At 50.6% G+C, this 17,815-nt stretch overlaps 1 protein-coding gene across 1 annotated transcript in view; it reads right to left on the reverse strand.

Annotated features, from left to right (window-relative positions):
* The window catches only part of LOC140411508 (dynein axonemal heavy chain 8-like), a 2,059,122-nt gene that overhangs the window by 705,292 nt on the left and 1,336,015 nt on the right, over positions 1-17,815 (reverse strand). The window contains exon 47 of the mRNA XM_072500594.1: positions 7,524-7,658. Coding sequence (XP_072356695.1) covers positions 7,524-7,658 — 135 coding nt within the window. The remainder of the gene's footprint in view (positions 1-7,523; positions 7,659-17,815) is intronic.

Consider the following 17,815-nt stretch of genomic DNA (forward strand, 5'->3'; position numbering starts at 1 on the left):
CCCAGCTGTTGCTTAAATTCCAAAGCTTTTCCCTATGCCTCTAGAACTAATTTATATACACTTAGGATAGCCTTTTTTACTTTGTCATAATCCTTAGCCACCCCCTCCGATAGGGAAGTATAAACTTCCTGTACTTGCCATGTCACGTTACTCTGCATGCAAAATGTCCACTTTTCTTTTGGCCACTCCTCAAATACCATGAAAAATGTCTCTTCATCCTTTTCTTCAACTTTTGTAGGGCCTGTATAAATTTAAACATATCCCCACTGGGTTCTATTCCAGGGTGAAGCCCTCCTCTAGCTCTTGGCAGCTCCCGTTTAACTTCCAGTCTTTTAAGCTGCAACTTGCTCTCTTTTGCTTTTTCCTCTCTCTCCAATTCCAACTTGTTCATTTCAATTTCCATTTGAAAAGCTCTGGGCAGAATTCTCCATTTGAGAGACAAAGTGCTGAGCTGGGACTGAAAGGGGGGGGAGTTCCACAGTCCCGATGGGTGTGCGACTGCTGGGGTCATTCAGGACATGCTAATGCACCAGCCCTCGTGCCACACGGAACCAGTCCAATTCCAACTCAAGCTGACGTCGGATTCGCTGGGGTCAGGATTGGCACTGGAGAGCCTGACAAGCTGGAACTACATAGAAGCACTCCACCCAACCCACACTCTCATTCCAGCCAAGAAGGTGGCACCACGAAGAGCGGCCCCGAGGTTCGCCAAAGCAGAGTTGGAGATACTGCTGGATACCCTGGAGGAGAGGCGGTGCACCCGAGACCCTGGGGAGGGCAGGAGGCCACCCACTGACGTCAACCTGGCCTGGGCACAGGTGGCAGAGGTTGTGAGCACCATGGGACCAACAGTGAGGACCATACAGCAGTGCAGAAAGAAGTGGCACGACCTCCTCAGGGCGGCCCGGGTGAGTCACTACCCATGCTCCTGCCTCCACCTCTGTCCCACCCACCCCGACCACACACCCCTCACCCACCACCTCCCATGCGGTGCCCACCAGGCAAACCCATATGCCCTGGATGAGGATGGCAAACCCCCAGGCCAGCCAGGGTGAGTCACCACCACCGCACCTCTGACACCATCCCCATCCCTCACTCCTGTAAACCCCCCCCCCCCCCCCCCCACCCAGTGGGCGAACAAACCCCAGCCGCCAGCAGCCCTCCAAACCCGACCCTGCACCAAATACCGCCTGCATTGGCTGGGTGCTCTTCACACACGGCCACCAGCTGCACACCCCCTGCTCTGCCCGCGTCCGAGTGTTTCACATGGTGCATTATCTGTCCACCCAGGATCAGGTGGTCCACAACCGCCGGGAGCAGGAGAAGACCCCCCAGACCTGAGGGTCTGCACCATCACAGAGCAGAGGGCTTTGGAGTGGATTGGCGGGGTGGCAGAGCGGGCAGTTGCCGAGGCAGAGGTCGGCATGGGGCAACCAAGTGATCCTCCAATGCGTTGCAATGGACATATGGCAAGTTAGTCAGCCCTTTCCCCCACACAATGCCTACCCACAATCTCACCATGAGTCTTGTCAACTGTCCATTGTCTTGCAGGGTCACCTCCCAATGATGCAGGACCGGCTGGTGTCCCTCCCCACTCCCCGCCGCAACCCCGCGACTCACCAGGCGATGTGGCGGATAGTCCGGGCTCCCTCACCCCCAGCCGCTACCCTGCAATACCCGGAGCACATGTCCTAGGACAACACCGACTTCTCATCACTGCTGTCACCAGCACCCTCCAACATCCCAGAGACACTTGCCTCATCTGGGCATTTTAGTGAAGAAATTCCTGGGACAATATCGGGTGCACACCACACACATGGAGTGGACATCAGATGGAGGTAGGACCCCCGAGGGTGCGGACGATCAGATAGTGGTCCGACCCCAGAAACTAGCTTTCTTTTAATAATCTTTATTGCCACAAGTAGTACATTAACACTGCAATGAAGTTACTGTGAAAAGTCCCTACTCACCACATTCTGGCGCCTGTTCAGGTCACAGAGGGAGAATTCAGAATGTCCAAGTCACCTAACAGCACGTCTTTCAGGACTTGTGGGAGGAAACCGGAGCACCCGGAGAAAACCCACGCAGACACGGGGAGAACGTGCAGACTCCGCACAGACAGTGACCCAAGACAGGAATCGAACCTCGGTGCTGTGAAGCAACAGTGCCGTCCAGCCAGGTAATAATAATAATTTTTATTGTCACAAGTAGGCTTACATTAACACTGCAATGAAGTTACTGTGAAAAGACCCTAGTCGCCACGTTCCAGCGCCTGTTCGGGTACACAGAGGGGGAATTCAGGATGTCCAAATTAGCTAACAGCATGTCTTTTGGGCCTAGTGCTTCTGGAAAAGGCAGTCCCACCAATGAGGGAGATGCAGTTGCAGAGCCGGGGGAACTACATAATGGGGTTTCAGCAACCATCCAGCGCCTGTAGGTGCAGTTGGAGATGTTCAACCGCCTGCTGGATCAGGACAATGATCAATGGGTTCCGACAATGCGTGCCACCCTGGCAAACATTGCATGGGTGACGTCCGCGGGGGAAATCCTGCCTGCAAAGGTATCTGCCATGGGCCAGGATGTCCCATGGCCTGCGACACAGTGTGCAGGCAGTGGCTGCGGCACAGGATGGGGTTGCCATGTTACAAGCAGCCATGTACCAGGGCCACATGGGCATTTCTGCGGCGCTCCAGAGCGTGACCCCAACACAACGGGCCATGGCTGCAGGCATCGAGATCATTGGCCTGGTTCTGGCTGACCTGAGTCAGTTGCCGAGGGGCATGGCAAGGTGCCAGATGGACCTGGCAAGGTCAATGAGAAAGGTGGAACGGTCGCTGAGTGGCCCACTGCCAGAGAGACATGGCCCAGTCTCTGCCTCCATGGCCGCGGGCATGGAGAACCTGGTTGAGATCAGAGCATGACTCCAGAATTGGCGGCGCCAGGCAACGGCGCCCGGCCACGGCAGAGCCCCCAGAGCTCACTCCAGCTGTACACTCATCCAAAGGAGTAGCCCGGAGGCCATGGGGCACCCCGAGGAGGAGGAGGTGATGGGGCCCATGTTGGGGACACCCGAAGGGGAGGTGCAGGAAGAGAAGGGGGAGGGGTTTCTGGGGGCGGAGAGGTTGTGGGGGTGGGGTGGAGTTTCTGGTGGACCGGTCCCTTAGCTGGCGAACCTGGAGGCAATCAGGTTTTCCCGTGAGCGGCGGCGGCCTTGGTCACATGTCATGTGGCCTCCTGTGCCAGGACCCATGTCCTCCCATTCTGGCCCTCCTCTACAACCTCCTGTTTGGACAAGGCATGCCGTTCCTAACTCTTCCTCCAGCATGTTGCCTCTCTGTTGCGCTATGTTGTAGAGGATGCAGCAGGCCATTAGGATGTATTGGACGACCCCTCCAACATGTTCCATCCACGCGAATCGCACCTTCAGCACCGTCAGTGCACGGATCATGACTCCCCTGGAGGCTGCATGGGCATCGTTATAGCGGTTTTCCACATCGGTCTGGGCCTCCAAATTGGCCTCATCAGCCACAACCGCAGCGGATAGCCCCTGTCATTCCAGAGCCAACCCCTCACCCAAAGGTGTCGGGAACCGTTAGGTGTGTCAGGACAAAGGCATCTTGTACGCTGTCTGGTAGGGGGCACAGACGTGCATGATGTGCATCTGGTGGTCGCACACCAGCTGCACATTCAGAGAGTGGAATCCCTTCCTATTGATGATGGGCACCCTCTCATGCACTGGTACTCATGGTGGTGGTGGTGGTGGGTGCCCTCCTGTGGAGTCTACCTTGGGTACACTCCTAGGATGGGCCATGTGATACACTATCAGCAGGGTGGCACCTGGTTGTGGTGAAGGCACCGTGTGCCACTGACCGGAGACATGCTTGGTGGGATTCATGGGGCAGGGCCTATGGATGGGGCTGGGTGAGGGAAGTGGGTGCCTCTTGCGAAGACAGCTGTAGTGCACTGTGAGTCTTGTGTGTGGCACACAGGCTGTGCGTAACTGCCCGTGGGCTGGGTCGATGGGAGCGAGTGCAGAGTGGGCAGGTGAGGCTTAGTGACAAGTGGCACTGGTGGAGACTCCGCCCTGGGGCGGAGGGGGGGGGGGGCGATGTGCCAGTGAGGGTGATGGGGCCACGGTGCAGGCGTCCGCTGTTCAGGGTGTGCTCTGCTCGTCCCCTGATTCCCATGCAGTGGGGCAGCGCCTTGGATGGGTGCATTGAGGAGTGCCAACACCTGGTGAGCCACTGGCTGCGTTGGACCACGCCCGTATCATTGATGGGTCGGCTGAGGTCTGGGGGAGTGGCCTGTGGGGGGGTCACCCATATGGTTGGTGGCGCTCTGCACATTTACGGTCAGTTAGTGGAGTGTGCGGCCAGATCGCTGCCTTGCAGGCCACGGCAATGGCGGTCAATCTCCTGGTCACCCCCTGCTATTCACCGGCAGATGCTCCCCCCAGCCAGCGGCAAAACTGTCAGCCCACAGTTGCGCCTTTGGAAATTTTTCTTACCTCTCTCTCTCTCCCTCAACAGCCACAGCGCAAGGTTCCTGTTTTCAAATACCACACCGCCGGCACTTCTGCCTGGTGGAGCATTGCCATGAATGGGTTGGATCCGTTAATGATGTGTTAATGAGTGTAATTGTATGATTTGCATGGCCACGCTAGTGCGGGGTGTGCAATGCATCCATGCGCACCATTGCCTGCCCGGCGGCAATCTTCATTTTCGGCTGATACCCAATTCTCCGCCTGACCGAGATTCGCAAATCCTGCAACACTGGACGGAGAATACCGCCCTCTATCTAGATGGCTTTTGTTTCGGTGCAACATCGTGGGCCGAAGGGCCTGTACTGCGCTGTATTGTTCTATGTTCTATGTTCTATCTCTGCTTTTTGCTGTATTTCTAATTGTTTCTTTTGTATCTGGATCTTAATTAAGTCCATGGATTTTTTTGCCATAACCCTGGCTATGTTTCTGGCATCTCTTTCAAATTTAAAAGCTGAGTGATGGCTTCAATTATCTCTCTCTACCTTCCGAGCTTTAGCCCTCACTTATCTTGTCTTTTTGAATGCCTTGTAAATGAACCAAAGGCAGGTCCTCCACTTGAAGAAAAGCCTTTGCAGCTTCCAGAGCCATCCTGACATAATCACAAACATGGGGCGTCATTCTCCGACACCCCGCCGGGTTGGAGAATGGCCGGGGGCTGCCGTGAATCCCACCCCCACCGGTTGCCGAAGTCTCCGGTACCGGATATTCGGCGGGGGCGGGATTCGGGCTGCGCAGATTGGCGGGCCCCCCCGCTCGATTCTCCGGCCCGGATGGGCTGAAGTCCCGCCGATAAATTGCCTGTCCCGCCGGCGTAAATTTGAGTACCTATTTACCGGCGGGACAAGGCGGCGTGGGCGGGCTCCGGGGTCCTGGGGGGGGGCGCGGGGCGATCTGGCCCCGGTGGGTGCACCCACGGTGGCCTGGCCCGCGATCGGGGCCCACCGATCCGCGGGCGGGCCTGTGCCGTGGGGGCACTCTTTCCCTTCCGCCTACGCAACGGTCTCCACCATGGTGGAGGCAGAAGAGACTCTCCCCACTGCGCATGCGCGGGAAACTGTCAGCGGCCGCTGACGCTCCCGCGCATGCGCCGCCCGGAGATGTCATTTCCGCGCCAGCTGGCAGGGCAACAAAGGCTGTTTCCGCCAGCTGGCGGGGCGGAAATCCCTCCGGCGCCGGCCTAGCCCCTCAATGTTGGGGCTCGGCCCCCAAAGATGCGGAGCATTCCGCACCTTTGGGGCGGCACGATGCCCGTCTGATTGGCGCCGTTTTGGCCGCCAGTCGGCGGACATCGCGCCGTTTGGGGAGAATTTTTCCCCTGGTGTCTCTTTTTAATACTTGCCCCAAATTGTCACTATCTACCGTTCCAAAGATTCCAGGATTGAGCACACAAACTATGTTACGACACCCTGAGCCAGTGTGTAGTCAATACCAGTCCCACCTGACCTGGAGTCACGACACAGTTGAAATAAACTTTTATTTTTAAATATACCCGAATTATTTGGCTGCCCAATAGCTACAGTCACCAGGTTTGTAAATTTAAATGCAATTAACTTTTATAATTAACAGTAACTATAATTAAATAGCAACAATAATAACTGGTGAACTACTATCTAATCTCGAACTCCCCCTCACCCCCCGACCTGTTAACTTGGACCACCCTCTACACACAAACAAACAAACACAGGGAAAGAAGGGTGTAAAATACTGATGAAAGTAAAAGGATAAGAGTCTTTGTTTCAGATGGACGTCTTCCAGTTCATTTCTTCTTCAGTCTGGACTTTCAGATGGATGTTATCTTTTATTTCAGCTTGTAATGGTTTTAACTGTATACTCACAGAAATAGCAGGTAGCCAGCAGGGAGAGAGAGAGAAAGCTTCTTCTTTCAGTAGGCAGTAGAACAGAGAGAATGAGCTGCATCCAACGAGAGTCCAGTGGCTTCCCCTGAGTTCTCTCCAAAAAAACATACCCGACAGCAACCAATCGCTGTTGGTTGCCAGGAGAATACTGTCCCTGGCCAATCCATTGGCCACCAGTCATCCAATTGCAACAAATCCCTCCAATCTCTTAGGTGCCATAAAGTCTGGGTTCTTCTGCCCAAAATACAAAACTTTATAACACAGTGTACTATTCTGACATGTTGACTTCCTTACATACCCTGCTCAACTTAAAGGGCTGTCTCCATTAGTGATTCATGGCCCAAAAATGATAAAGACAAGTAAAAGAAATCGGAATTAAGGGAATTAATAGAAAAGGCTCTTACAATACAATCCTCCAAGGTAGCTGTCCTCCTTTCAAATCATGGACTCTGAGGCATCCGCCAATTTAATTGGTCTACCATTGTCATTTGTGACTTCAACTGTCTGAGCCCTAAGCTCCAGGATTCTCTCCGTAAACCTCCCTGCTTCTGTCTTTCACTCTCCTCCTTAAAAATCTACCTCTCTGATGAAGCTTTTGTTCATCTTCCCTAAAATTGTCTTATGTGGTTTGTTGCCAAATTGTGCTTTATAAAGCTCAAGTGAGGCATTTAGGGATATTCAGTCACAGTGATAAATGATTTGGAGAGGAACTTTGACATGGGAACATTTCCATGCACCTGCTGCTCTTGAAGAAGCATTGATGAGTTGCTTCTTATAGATTATATCAGGAGGGAGACTTGTACACCATTTGAGAACACTAATTATTCATCCACTTTAATCAACTGGCTGGCTGGGATTGGTTGAAATCACCTCTGATTTTATTCTGTTTTTTTGATCAATTTCCTTAATTTGTATGCATATTCTTACATCTAACTCCAGAGATTATTACTCTTGAGGTTCTGCTCTTAATTTAGAGCCAGTAAGTGACAATTTTCCCTCAAGGGTTTGTTGGCTTTTTTGGTTCTCTACCACCTGACCAGTCCTCTGTAACCTATATGGAAACAATATCACAGCTATTTTAATATTTAGAGTGCATTTGTGATAAGTATCGCGATTTTACTCACCAGTTTAGACAGATTCATGTCCCTCAGCACTCTCATGACAATTGTTTGCTCACTGTCCTCTGGCCGTGCTCTCTTCTGAGCTCCCAGTGTTCTCAATACAGAAAGAATGTTTCTCAAGCCAAAGTCGTAATGAACCTAACAACAATTGATTTGACAAGGACTAAAATTATTAACTGAACAATTCCTTAAAGAAAGAAGTTCTGCTGTTTTCAGTCAAAAGTATTCCGCCATCATAAAAGTTACGGGTGGATTTTCATGCTCCCAATTGGACCTAAACAGAGGCAGGACTGGTATATCAGCCATTGGTCTTTTCCACCAGGGGAGGCATCAGGCCACTAAGAAAGCATTTAGAAGCACTGGGGAAAGTGGGGGCTGTACTGTTGGGATGGACTTCATCTGCACCATTTTGGGGCCAGTGTTCGAGTGAATCATATATCAAGGGAAGGATGGAGGGTGGCTGATTTAGCTCAGTGGGCTAGATAGCTGGTTTGTAATGCAGAACAAGGCCAGCAGCGCGGGTTCAATTCCCGTACCAGCTGAGAATTCTGAATTCTTTCTGTGTACCCGGACAGGCACCGGAATGTGGCGACTAGGGGCTTTTCACAGTAACTTCATTGCAGTGTTAATGTTGTCATAATATACACCAGTATATCATGGTGCAGACACACACACTGATGGACACACAGCAAGACCAATCAACACACACAACACCGCAGCCAATCACCAGTTAGAGCACAATCACTGTATAGACAGAGGGCATCAGAGTTCCCGCTCATTCGGGATGCAGCTTCTCAGAAGGACAGAGCTTACAGCTTACAGCACAGATCTTCACCATGTGCTGAGTGCATAGACTGGTTAGGACAGGCACTTGTCTTTAGTTTAATCTAACATCGTGTTAACCCACAGTAAAAGAATGTTCAACAGTTTCTAACTTAATAAAATAGTGTTGTACTATTTTAAGTGTTGGTGGCCTGTATGTGTTCCTCGAATCCAGAGCACACAACACATCATGATACCAGGAGTTGATGGATGTTAGAACTTCTTAGACCTACCTGCAAGTGATCTGCCTTCCATCAGCAGACAGCCATCCTGCAAAATGGACAGCGTCCGCCCGCCGCCACCGCTCCGCATCACCGGTAACCAGGGGGCCAACTGGAAGATATTCAAACAACACTTCCAGCTCTACCTTGAAGCCACAGACTGGGAAGCTGCCTCAGACACCGGGAAGATCGCTCTCTTCCTATCCACGGCTGGGGAACATGTCTTCCACATTTTCAATTCTCTCACCTTTGCTGATGGTGAAGATAAATCAAAATTCAAGACGGTCCTCCTCAAGTTTGATAGTCACTGCAACATCGAGGTGTATGAAAGTTTTGAGCGCTATGTATTCCAACAGCATTTGCAGGGTAAGGATGAACCTTTCCAGTCCTTTCTCACCCACCTGCGCATTCTTGCGCAGTCCTGTAATTACGGGCCCACCTCCGACTCCATGATACACGACCAGATCGTTTTCGGTGTTCAGTTGGACCCCCTACGCCAGCAGCTCCTCAAGGTAAAGCAGCTCACCCTAACGCTTGCCATCGAGACCTGCATGCTACACCAACATGCCCATAGTCGGTAATCCCACATCCAAGCGGCTGAAACGGCGCAGCAAGGTCCTCACGAGGCAGAACGTGTCCAAGCAATCGAGCAACTCCAGGGCCTCAGCCTGGATGAGGGTGGGCATTTCGCGCACTTTTCGCGGACTCCCACGCGTGTGCGCACCGAACGAGGGGACGGCGACGTCGATGAACGCACTGCGCAGGCATGCAAGCTGTTGAACCTAGTTCACTCTCTCTCTCCTGCTGACGCGTCTGCCTTTCAAGACACTGACTTCAGGGCGCAGCTCGATGCCATTATCAACCAGTACCACGACATCTTCGAGGGCATGGGCACACTCCCGTACACCTACAAGATTTTATTAAAACCGAATGCCAAGCCTGTGGTGCACGCACCTCACAGGGTCCCAGCACCCCTTAAGGACCGCCTCAAGCAGCAGCTGCAGGACTTCCAGAACCAAGGAGTGATTTCCAAAGTCACTTACCGACCGACTGGGTCAGTTCCATGGTATGTGTAAAAAAGCCTTCCGGCGAATTGAGAATTTGCATTGATCCCAAGGATCTAAATCGCAATATTATGAGTGAGCACTATCCAATTCCCAAGCGCGAAGAGCTCACATGTGAGATGGCTCGCGCCAAGCTCTTTACCAAACTCGACGCCTCAAAAGGAATCTGGCAAATCCAGCTTGATAAATCCAGCAGGAAATTCTGCACATTTAACACCCGCTTTGGCAGATATTGTTGCAACAGGATGCCGTTTGGGATCATCTCTACATCAGAAGTGTTCCATAGGATTATGGAACAAATGATGGAAGGGATTGAAGGTGTTCGCGTCTATGTCGATGACATAATCATTTGGTCCACCACCCCGCAGGAGCATGTTAGTCGCCTCCAGCGCGTATTCAGACGTATACATGAGCATGGCCTCCGCCTCAACAGGGCCAAATGCTCTTTTGGTCAGACGGAACTCAAGTTCCTCGGGGACCACATCTCCCAATTGGGTGTGCAGCCGGATGCAGACAAGGTAGCTGCCATCACAGCTATGAAAACACCAGAGGACAAGAAGGCTGTCCTCCGATTTCTGGGCATGGTCAATATTTTAGGGAAATCCATCCCTAACCTCGCCTCTCATACCATGGCTCTCAGGAACCTGGTCAGGAAGACGAACGACTTCCAATGGCTTCCTGCCCACGAGCGCGAATGGAGATAACTCAAGGCAAAACTGACCACGGCCCTGGTCTTAGCTTTCTTTGATCCAGCAAAGGAGACCAAAATTTCGACCAATGCCAGTCAATCCGGCATTTGGGCAGTGCTCCTTCAACGTGATGAGGCCTCATCATGGGCCCTCGTTGCATATGCGTCAAGTGCGATGACCCCCACGGAGCAGCGCTACACGCAGATAGCAAAGGAGTGCCTGGGCCTCCTGACTGGTGTTGTTAAGTTTCACGATTATGTCTACGGACTTCCTCAATTCACCGTTGAGACCGACCATCACCCGCTGGTCAATATAATACAGAAAGACTGAAACGACATGACGCCTCGCCTCCAGCGTATTCTTCTCAAGCTCCGGCGATACGACTTCCAGCTGGTATACACCCCAGGCAAAGACCTTATCATTGCTGCTGCTCTCTCCAGGGCAGTCAACACTCCATGTGACCCAGCGGGATTTGTCTGCCAGGTTGACGCCCATGTGGCATTCGCGGCCTCCAATCTACCTGCCTCGGATGAACGCCTCGTCCAAATTCGCCGCGAGACGAAGGCTGACCCCTTGCTACAGCGTGTCATGCGCCACCTAACGGACGGGTGGCTCAAGGGCCAATGCCCTCAATTCTATAATGTCAGAGATGATCTGGCGGTAGTAGACGGGATTCTTCTAAAACTGGACCGCATTGTCATCCCGCATAGCATGCGCCAGCTTGTCCTGGAACAACTACACGAGGGCCACCTTGGCATGGAATAGTGCCACCGACAGGCCCGAAAGGCAGTGTACTGGCCCGGCATTAATGAGGACATAGCCAACACAGTGCTCAACTGCCCCACTTGTCAGCGCTTCCAGCCGGCCCAACCACGTGAGACCCTGCAGCCCCATGTGTTGGTCACGTCACCATGGACCAAGGTGGGCATCGACCTGTTCCACGCGCTGGGTAGAGACTATGTCCTGATCGTGGACTACTTTTCGAAATACCCGGAGGTGATACGGTTGCACAACCTCAGCTCGTCTGCAGTCATCCGTGCATGTAAAGAAACCTTTGCCCAACACAGCATCCCGCTCATGGTTATGTCGGACAATGGCCCCTACTTCGCCAGCCAAGAATGATCCAACTTTGCCAGGCGGTACAATTTTGCCCATGTGACGTCCAGTCCCCTGTACCCCCAATCCAACGGCAAAGCAGAGAAGGGAGTATATATCATTAAACGGCTCCTATGCAAGGTGGGTCTGATGCTGGGTCTGATTTCTACCTTGCCTTGCTCGCCTACTGCGCCGCCCCACTGTCCACTGGCCTGTCGCCAGCCCAGTTACTCATGAGTCTCACCCTGAGGACGACGGTGCCGTCCATCCATGTCCTTGACCTCGACTACGTTCCGGTCCTTCGCCGGATGCAGCTGTCTCGTGCACAGCACAAGGCGGCTCATGACTCCCGTGCAGTTGATCTCCCTGCTCTGGCTCCAGATGACAACATCTATGTCCATCTTCTGGATGGTGGCTGGTCTGCAACCGCTGTTGTCCTTTGGCAGGTGGCCCCCCGCTTGTTCCTGGTTCATCTACCAGATGGCTCTATTCTGCACCGCAATCGACGTGCCCTTCGTCTCATTCCACGCTTGCCACGTGATCCTCCAGTGTCGCCTCGCCCTCCTGCTGACCCTGCCACGGACTATGCAGAGCTCCCTGTCACTCTGCATCCTCCTGACTTTGACACAGTCCAGCCCGCTCCTGATCCGGTGGCTCTCAACCCCACACTTGAGGCGGTCAACCAGAATTCGTCGCCCACCTCAGAGACTAAATTTATGAACTTTTCGAACTTATGGACTCTCTGAATTGTTTCATTGCTTTGTTTGATCATTTCCCTGGTTTGTATATAGTGTTGATCTCGTTACTCTTGTTGCATACTGCTTCTCTGCACCAGGCACCTTCCCATGTAAATAGCTTAGTTCTCATGTACGTAGTCCTGTAATTATGTCTTCACACCCCACACGTAGTTGGGAACATTCTCACCATACATTATTTATTGCCACACACATACATTTATTTATAAAAGGGGGATGTCATAATATACACCAGCATATAATGGTGCAGCCACACACACTGATGGACACACAGCAAGACCAATCAACACACACAACACCGCAGCCAATCACCAGTTAGAGCACACTCACTATATAGACAGAGGGCATTCGGGATGCAGCTTCTCAGAAGGACAGAGCTTACAGCTTACAGCACAGATCTTCACCATGTGCTGAGTGCATAGACTGGTTAGGACAGGGAGAGGTCTTTAGTTTAATCTAACATCGTGTTAACCCACAGTGAAAGTATGTTGAACAGTTTCTAACTTAATAAAATAGTGTTGTACTATTTTAAGTGTTGGTTGCCTGTATGTGTTCCACGGATCCAGAGCACCCAACACATCAAATGTAAGCCTACTTGTAACAATAAAAGATTATTGTTAAAGTAAATGGAGAGGGGGAAGGGATCATGTAGGGAAGAACCAGTAAATTAAGGGAAAATTAGAAGGAAATGGATCAAGGGAGCAACAAAGGTAATGATAATCAAGAGTATGGCAGGAAGGGACAGCGGTTGCAAAGGAGTGTGCTCGCACATAAGGCCAAAGTCTACATAAAATCTGAATTTAGGGCTCTGTATCTGAATGCTCGCAGCATTTGCAATAAAGTGGATGAATTGTCAGCTCACATAGAAATTGATATCGATGCCCTGATAGCCATTACAGAAAGTGGTTACAAGGAAAGCAAAGCTGGGTCTTGAATATCCAAGAGTCTGGAACACGCTGGAGGAACAGGAAGCTGGGAAAAGTTAATGGAGTAGCTCTGTTAATTAAAGAAGGCATTCTAGTGAGAGATTAACTTAGTTCTAAAGATCAACACGCAATGCAAAGTTTTGCAGCCGTTCCCGCCGGCAAGATGTTCCAGAGGCAGTGGTGTAGTGTGATTGCCACTGGACTAGGAAACCCTTAGCAGGCAGGGGCCTTCCAGGCCTTGGGCCATCAAAGGACTTCTACCAAGGTCCTCACTGACAGTCAGCCGGCTGCCTCCAGCTCTGCAGCTGACGTTGGGGCTGCAGCCAGGCAGAGTGGTAGGGTGAGCAAAGTTAAGAAACATTGCAAATAAACTGAACTTATCAAAACTTATCAAAAATCATCGGATGGGTAAGTGAATGTTCTGGTCAACTGAACACATTTTGACCTTGTACCTTGGCATCCTCTTACTTTGAGGTTTAGCTATTCTATCACTCAGTCAGAATGTCCCATTTTAAGATGTATATTCATGTCATGTTCACCTCAGTGCAGCTAGTCTCTGGATCCTTGTGTGTTGTCAGAGAGATGTGTTTAAATCTTTATTAGGAATGTATTATGGGAACGTTTTGAAAAGTTATTCCTCAAGGGACAGCAATAGTGAGGGCAGTTCATCAGCAATGATAATCTAGCTGCATCAGGGTCTCCTCACTGTTCGTGTCTGAACCCATGACATGCACTTTTGGTTGAGATTCCTAAGCTGGTCTGAATCTCATCTGTGGCAGTGTTTACATCATTCGATGGCGCTAAAAACGTCAAGTCTTGTCTCACATCGCTGTCATTGCTCACTAAACTTTAAGATAATAATCTTTATTATCGTAATAATCTTTATTATTGTCACAAGTAGGCTTGTATTAACACTGCAATGAAGTTCCTGTGAAAATTCCCTCGTCGCCACACTCCAGCGCCTATTCGTGTCACAGAGGGAGAATTCAGAATGTCCAGTTCACCTAACAAGCACGTCTTTCGGGACTTGTGAGAGAAGCCGGAGTACCTGGAGGTGACAGAGTGAGTGCACTAGTTGGTCATCACTGACCAGAGCCAAGATCAAATCCGCGAGAGTCATGAGATCAGAATGCCAAGTTTGAATGCATTGATTCATTCCCTCAGCGATGATTTGCTTGAAGAACTGGGGTAGATTTTTCCAGATGACTTCACTTAACTTTATTTATCCTGGAACCTGTCAGCCATGGCAGTATCATGGGAACGTATCCCACATCTTCCTTGCTCCATGGCATCAGCGCACTCATACCATTCCTCAGCCGACCCCTGAACTTCCTGCAATTCCTCATCTTCATGGTCCAATGAGCTCTCACCCTCGTCCAGTTCACCATTCCAGTTCATCATGGGCAGCATGGTAGCATAGTCAGGAAAGACGTGCTATTGGGTGAATTGGACATCCTGAATTCTCCCTCTGTGTACTCGAACAGGCACCGGAGTGTGGCAACTAGGGGATTTTCATAGCAACTTCATTGCACTGTTAATGTAAGCCTAATTGTGACAATAATAAAGATTATTATTATTATTATGGATGCTGGACCACTGGAAAATGAGGTTGGAAAAGTAGTAATAGGGAACAAAGAAATGACAGAGGGACTGAATAGATACTTTGCATCAGTCTTCACGGTGGAAGCCACCAGTGGCAAACCAGAACTTCAAGAGCGTCATGAACAGAGGTTGTAGTGGTCATCATTAAGAAAAAGGTGCTGGGGAAACTGAAAGATCTGAAGGTGGATAAATCACCTGGACCAGATGGACTACACCCCAGGATTCTGTAGGAGATAGCTGAGGAGATTGTGGAGGCATTGGTGGTGATCTTTCAGGAATCACTGGAGGAAGGAAGGGTCCCAGAGGACTGGAAAGTGGCTAATGTAACGCCACTGCTTAAGAAGAGGGAGGCAGCAGACAGGAAATTATAGTGCCGGTGAGCCTGACTTCGGTCATTGGTAAGATTTTAGAGTCTATTATTAAGGATGAGATTTTGAAGTACTGGGAAGTGCATGGTAAAATAGGGTTGAATCAGCACAGCTTCATCAAGGGGAAGTCACGCCTGTTAAATCTGTTAGAATTGTTTGAGGAGGTAACAAGGAAGGTAGACAAAGGAGAATCAGTGGAGGTGATCTATTTGGATTTCGAGAAGGTTGCTAAATAAGGCAAACGCCCACGGAGTTTGGAGCAAGGTATTGGCATGGATAGAGGATTGGCTGACTGGCAGAAGGCAGAGAGTGGAGATAAAGGGGTCATTTTCAGGATGGCAGCCGGTGACTAGTGGTGTGCCCCAGGGGTCAGTGTTGGAACAGCAGCTATTCACAATATACACTAACAATCTGGAAGAAGGAACTGAAGGCACTGTTGCTAAGTTTGCAGATATGAAGAGGGACAGGTAGTATTAAGCAAGCGTTGCAGAAGGACTTGGACAGGTTAGGAGAGTGGGAAAAGAAGTGGCAGATGGAATACAATATGGATAAGTGTGAGGTTATGCACTTTAGCAGGAAGCATAGAGGCACAGATTATTTTCTAAATAGTAAAATGCTTCAGAAATTTGGAGCACAAAGAGACTTCAGAGACTTAGTTAAGGATTCTCTTAAGGTTTACATGCAGGTCCAGTTGGTAGTTAGGCAGGCAAATGCAATGTTAAGGGGTAGAATACAAGAGCAGCGATATGCTGCTGAGGCTGAATAAGGGAAGGGATGATGAAATCACTTCTCAGATTGCAAGATCGACTGGAGGAATCCCATCACCTTCTGTCTGAGGAGATGGTGCCGTTACTTGGGGCAGGAGATACACTTCATGGTGGGGGATGTGCGCTCCATGGCTGAGGGCATGCAATCCATGGTGCAGGGCTTCAACTGCATGGTGCAGACACTTGTGGCAAACCACATGTGTCTGTGCCAGACAGCAGGGTTTCTGGATCTCACTCTAGCTGCCCCTCTATCTCATAGTAGAGCACAGGAGCCCCTGGACACACAAAGGGAAGAGGTTCCGCAGGAGCGCAGCCCAGGAAACCCTGGAGACATCCAGCCCATCTGACGCCCTGTTCCCTTTAAGCATCACACCTCCAGCCCAGCACATTGAGGAGGGTAGCATTGCAACACCTGTGCTACCTGAAGGTCCCTCAAGATCCAGGCCCTCCAGGGGCACTCGCCAAGGTCATCAAAGGCTACAGGGCATGGAAGGCAGCAGGCTGCCTCAACTTCAGCTGTGGATCGTGGGGATATACCTAGACATAACGGGAGGGTGAGGAAGAGTCAGAAACTGTCGGCATCTTGTGGGCACAGGTTAAGGTAGGTAAGTTGTTGTGTTAAACATCACTTTGATCACCAGCAGATCCTCTACCCTGTCATTTCATGGTGCCATGCTTCACAAACCTTCACCCACATGGCCCTTCAACACTGTGTAGTTTGAAAATGGCAGTGCCATTTCTCTCCCACACTGGTTACTCAGCAGACATGCTGCTGTGAGCAGGGAACCCCCCCTACTCCCCTCCACCCCCCTCCGCATCAGCGCTCAGGTCTCTCATTTCTGCCAATTCTAATGAGGAGACCATGGGCTGACAAACTGTGGAGAGGCTGACTCACGCCAGAGGTTGTGTTGTGGAACACACCAGGACCCCTGATCTCGGAGGAGGGCTGAAGCAGATGAGAACTTAATGCATCGGTGAACCCCCATGACAAGCCCGTTCATAGGCAGAAAGTGTTCAGCTCTCAGATATATACTGTGGATGGGAGGAACATTTCTCGGTCCTCAGTGCAAGTCATCATCGTTTTCCTGCACAGTCCAGCCAATATATTTAACACCATGCCTTTGATCTTGGGAACTGTCACAAAAACGTACCGCTGGTATCACAGGGGTTGGTTTAGCACAGTGGGCTAAACAGCTGGCTTGTAATGCAGAACAAGGCCAGCAGCGCGGGTTCAATTCCCATACCGGCCTCCCCGAACAGGCGCTGGAATGTGGCGACTAGGGGCTTTTCACAGGAACTTCATTGAAGCCCACTTGTGACAATAAGCGATTATTATATTATCATTACATGATGGACTATCTTACCCCATGGTGGGAGTGATCCTCACTCGTTACTCCAGCTCATCGCCAAACTAACAGGCTATGAGTACGTCTCTAGCTTACTGCTATTAGAAAACCGGAAATTAAAGCATTTAGATGCTTTGATGTGGTGAGGAGCTGCCAATCATACCACAAATGTTTATAAACATTCTGATTAGCATCAAATCAGAATAAGTGCATTCAAGCTCGAAGGGAATGATAAATAAACATTCCCTCAAAGCAGCTATGTGTGAGCCATCACAGACCAGTTAAAGGCATTGCTCCATGAAATTGAATGGATGTTTTGCATTTCAAAGGCTGTCCGGAGATTTGAAGCCATTTCAAATGTTGCGGACTTTCCAGGAAGCCTCTGACACTTATAACAGCTGCTGTTTTAAAGGCATTTGTCTGAGGGAGAAGTTGTTAGGAGTGGGAAAGTGTTCCTGCATTGATTCTTCACTGGATTGCCTGGACTGTTCTTCAGCTGGCAGGCAGAGCAGTTCAGGCTGAGGAGGCCACCTCAGAGTTAACTGTCAGCCCAGGAAGGTGCAGCGATCACCTTGCCAAGGGTGATCTTCAGGTTGCCGAGGGCTGGATGGGACAGACCCGGCATGGGACTCCCAAGAGG

This window comes from Scyliorhinus torazame, chromosome 4 (genome assembly GCF_047496885.1).
Source record: "Scyliorhinus torazame isolate Kashiwa2021f chromosome 4, sScyTor2.1, whole genome shotgun sequence".
NCBI classification, from domain to species: domain Eukaryota; kingdom Metazoa; phylum Chordata; class Chondrichthyes; order Carcharhiniformes; family Scyliorhinidae; genus Scyliorhinus; species Scyliorhinus torazame.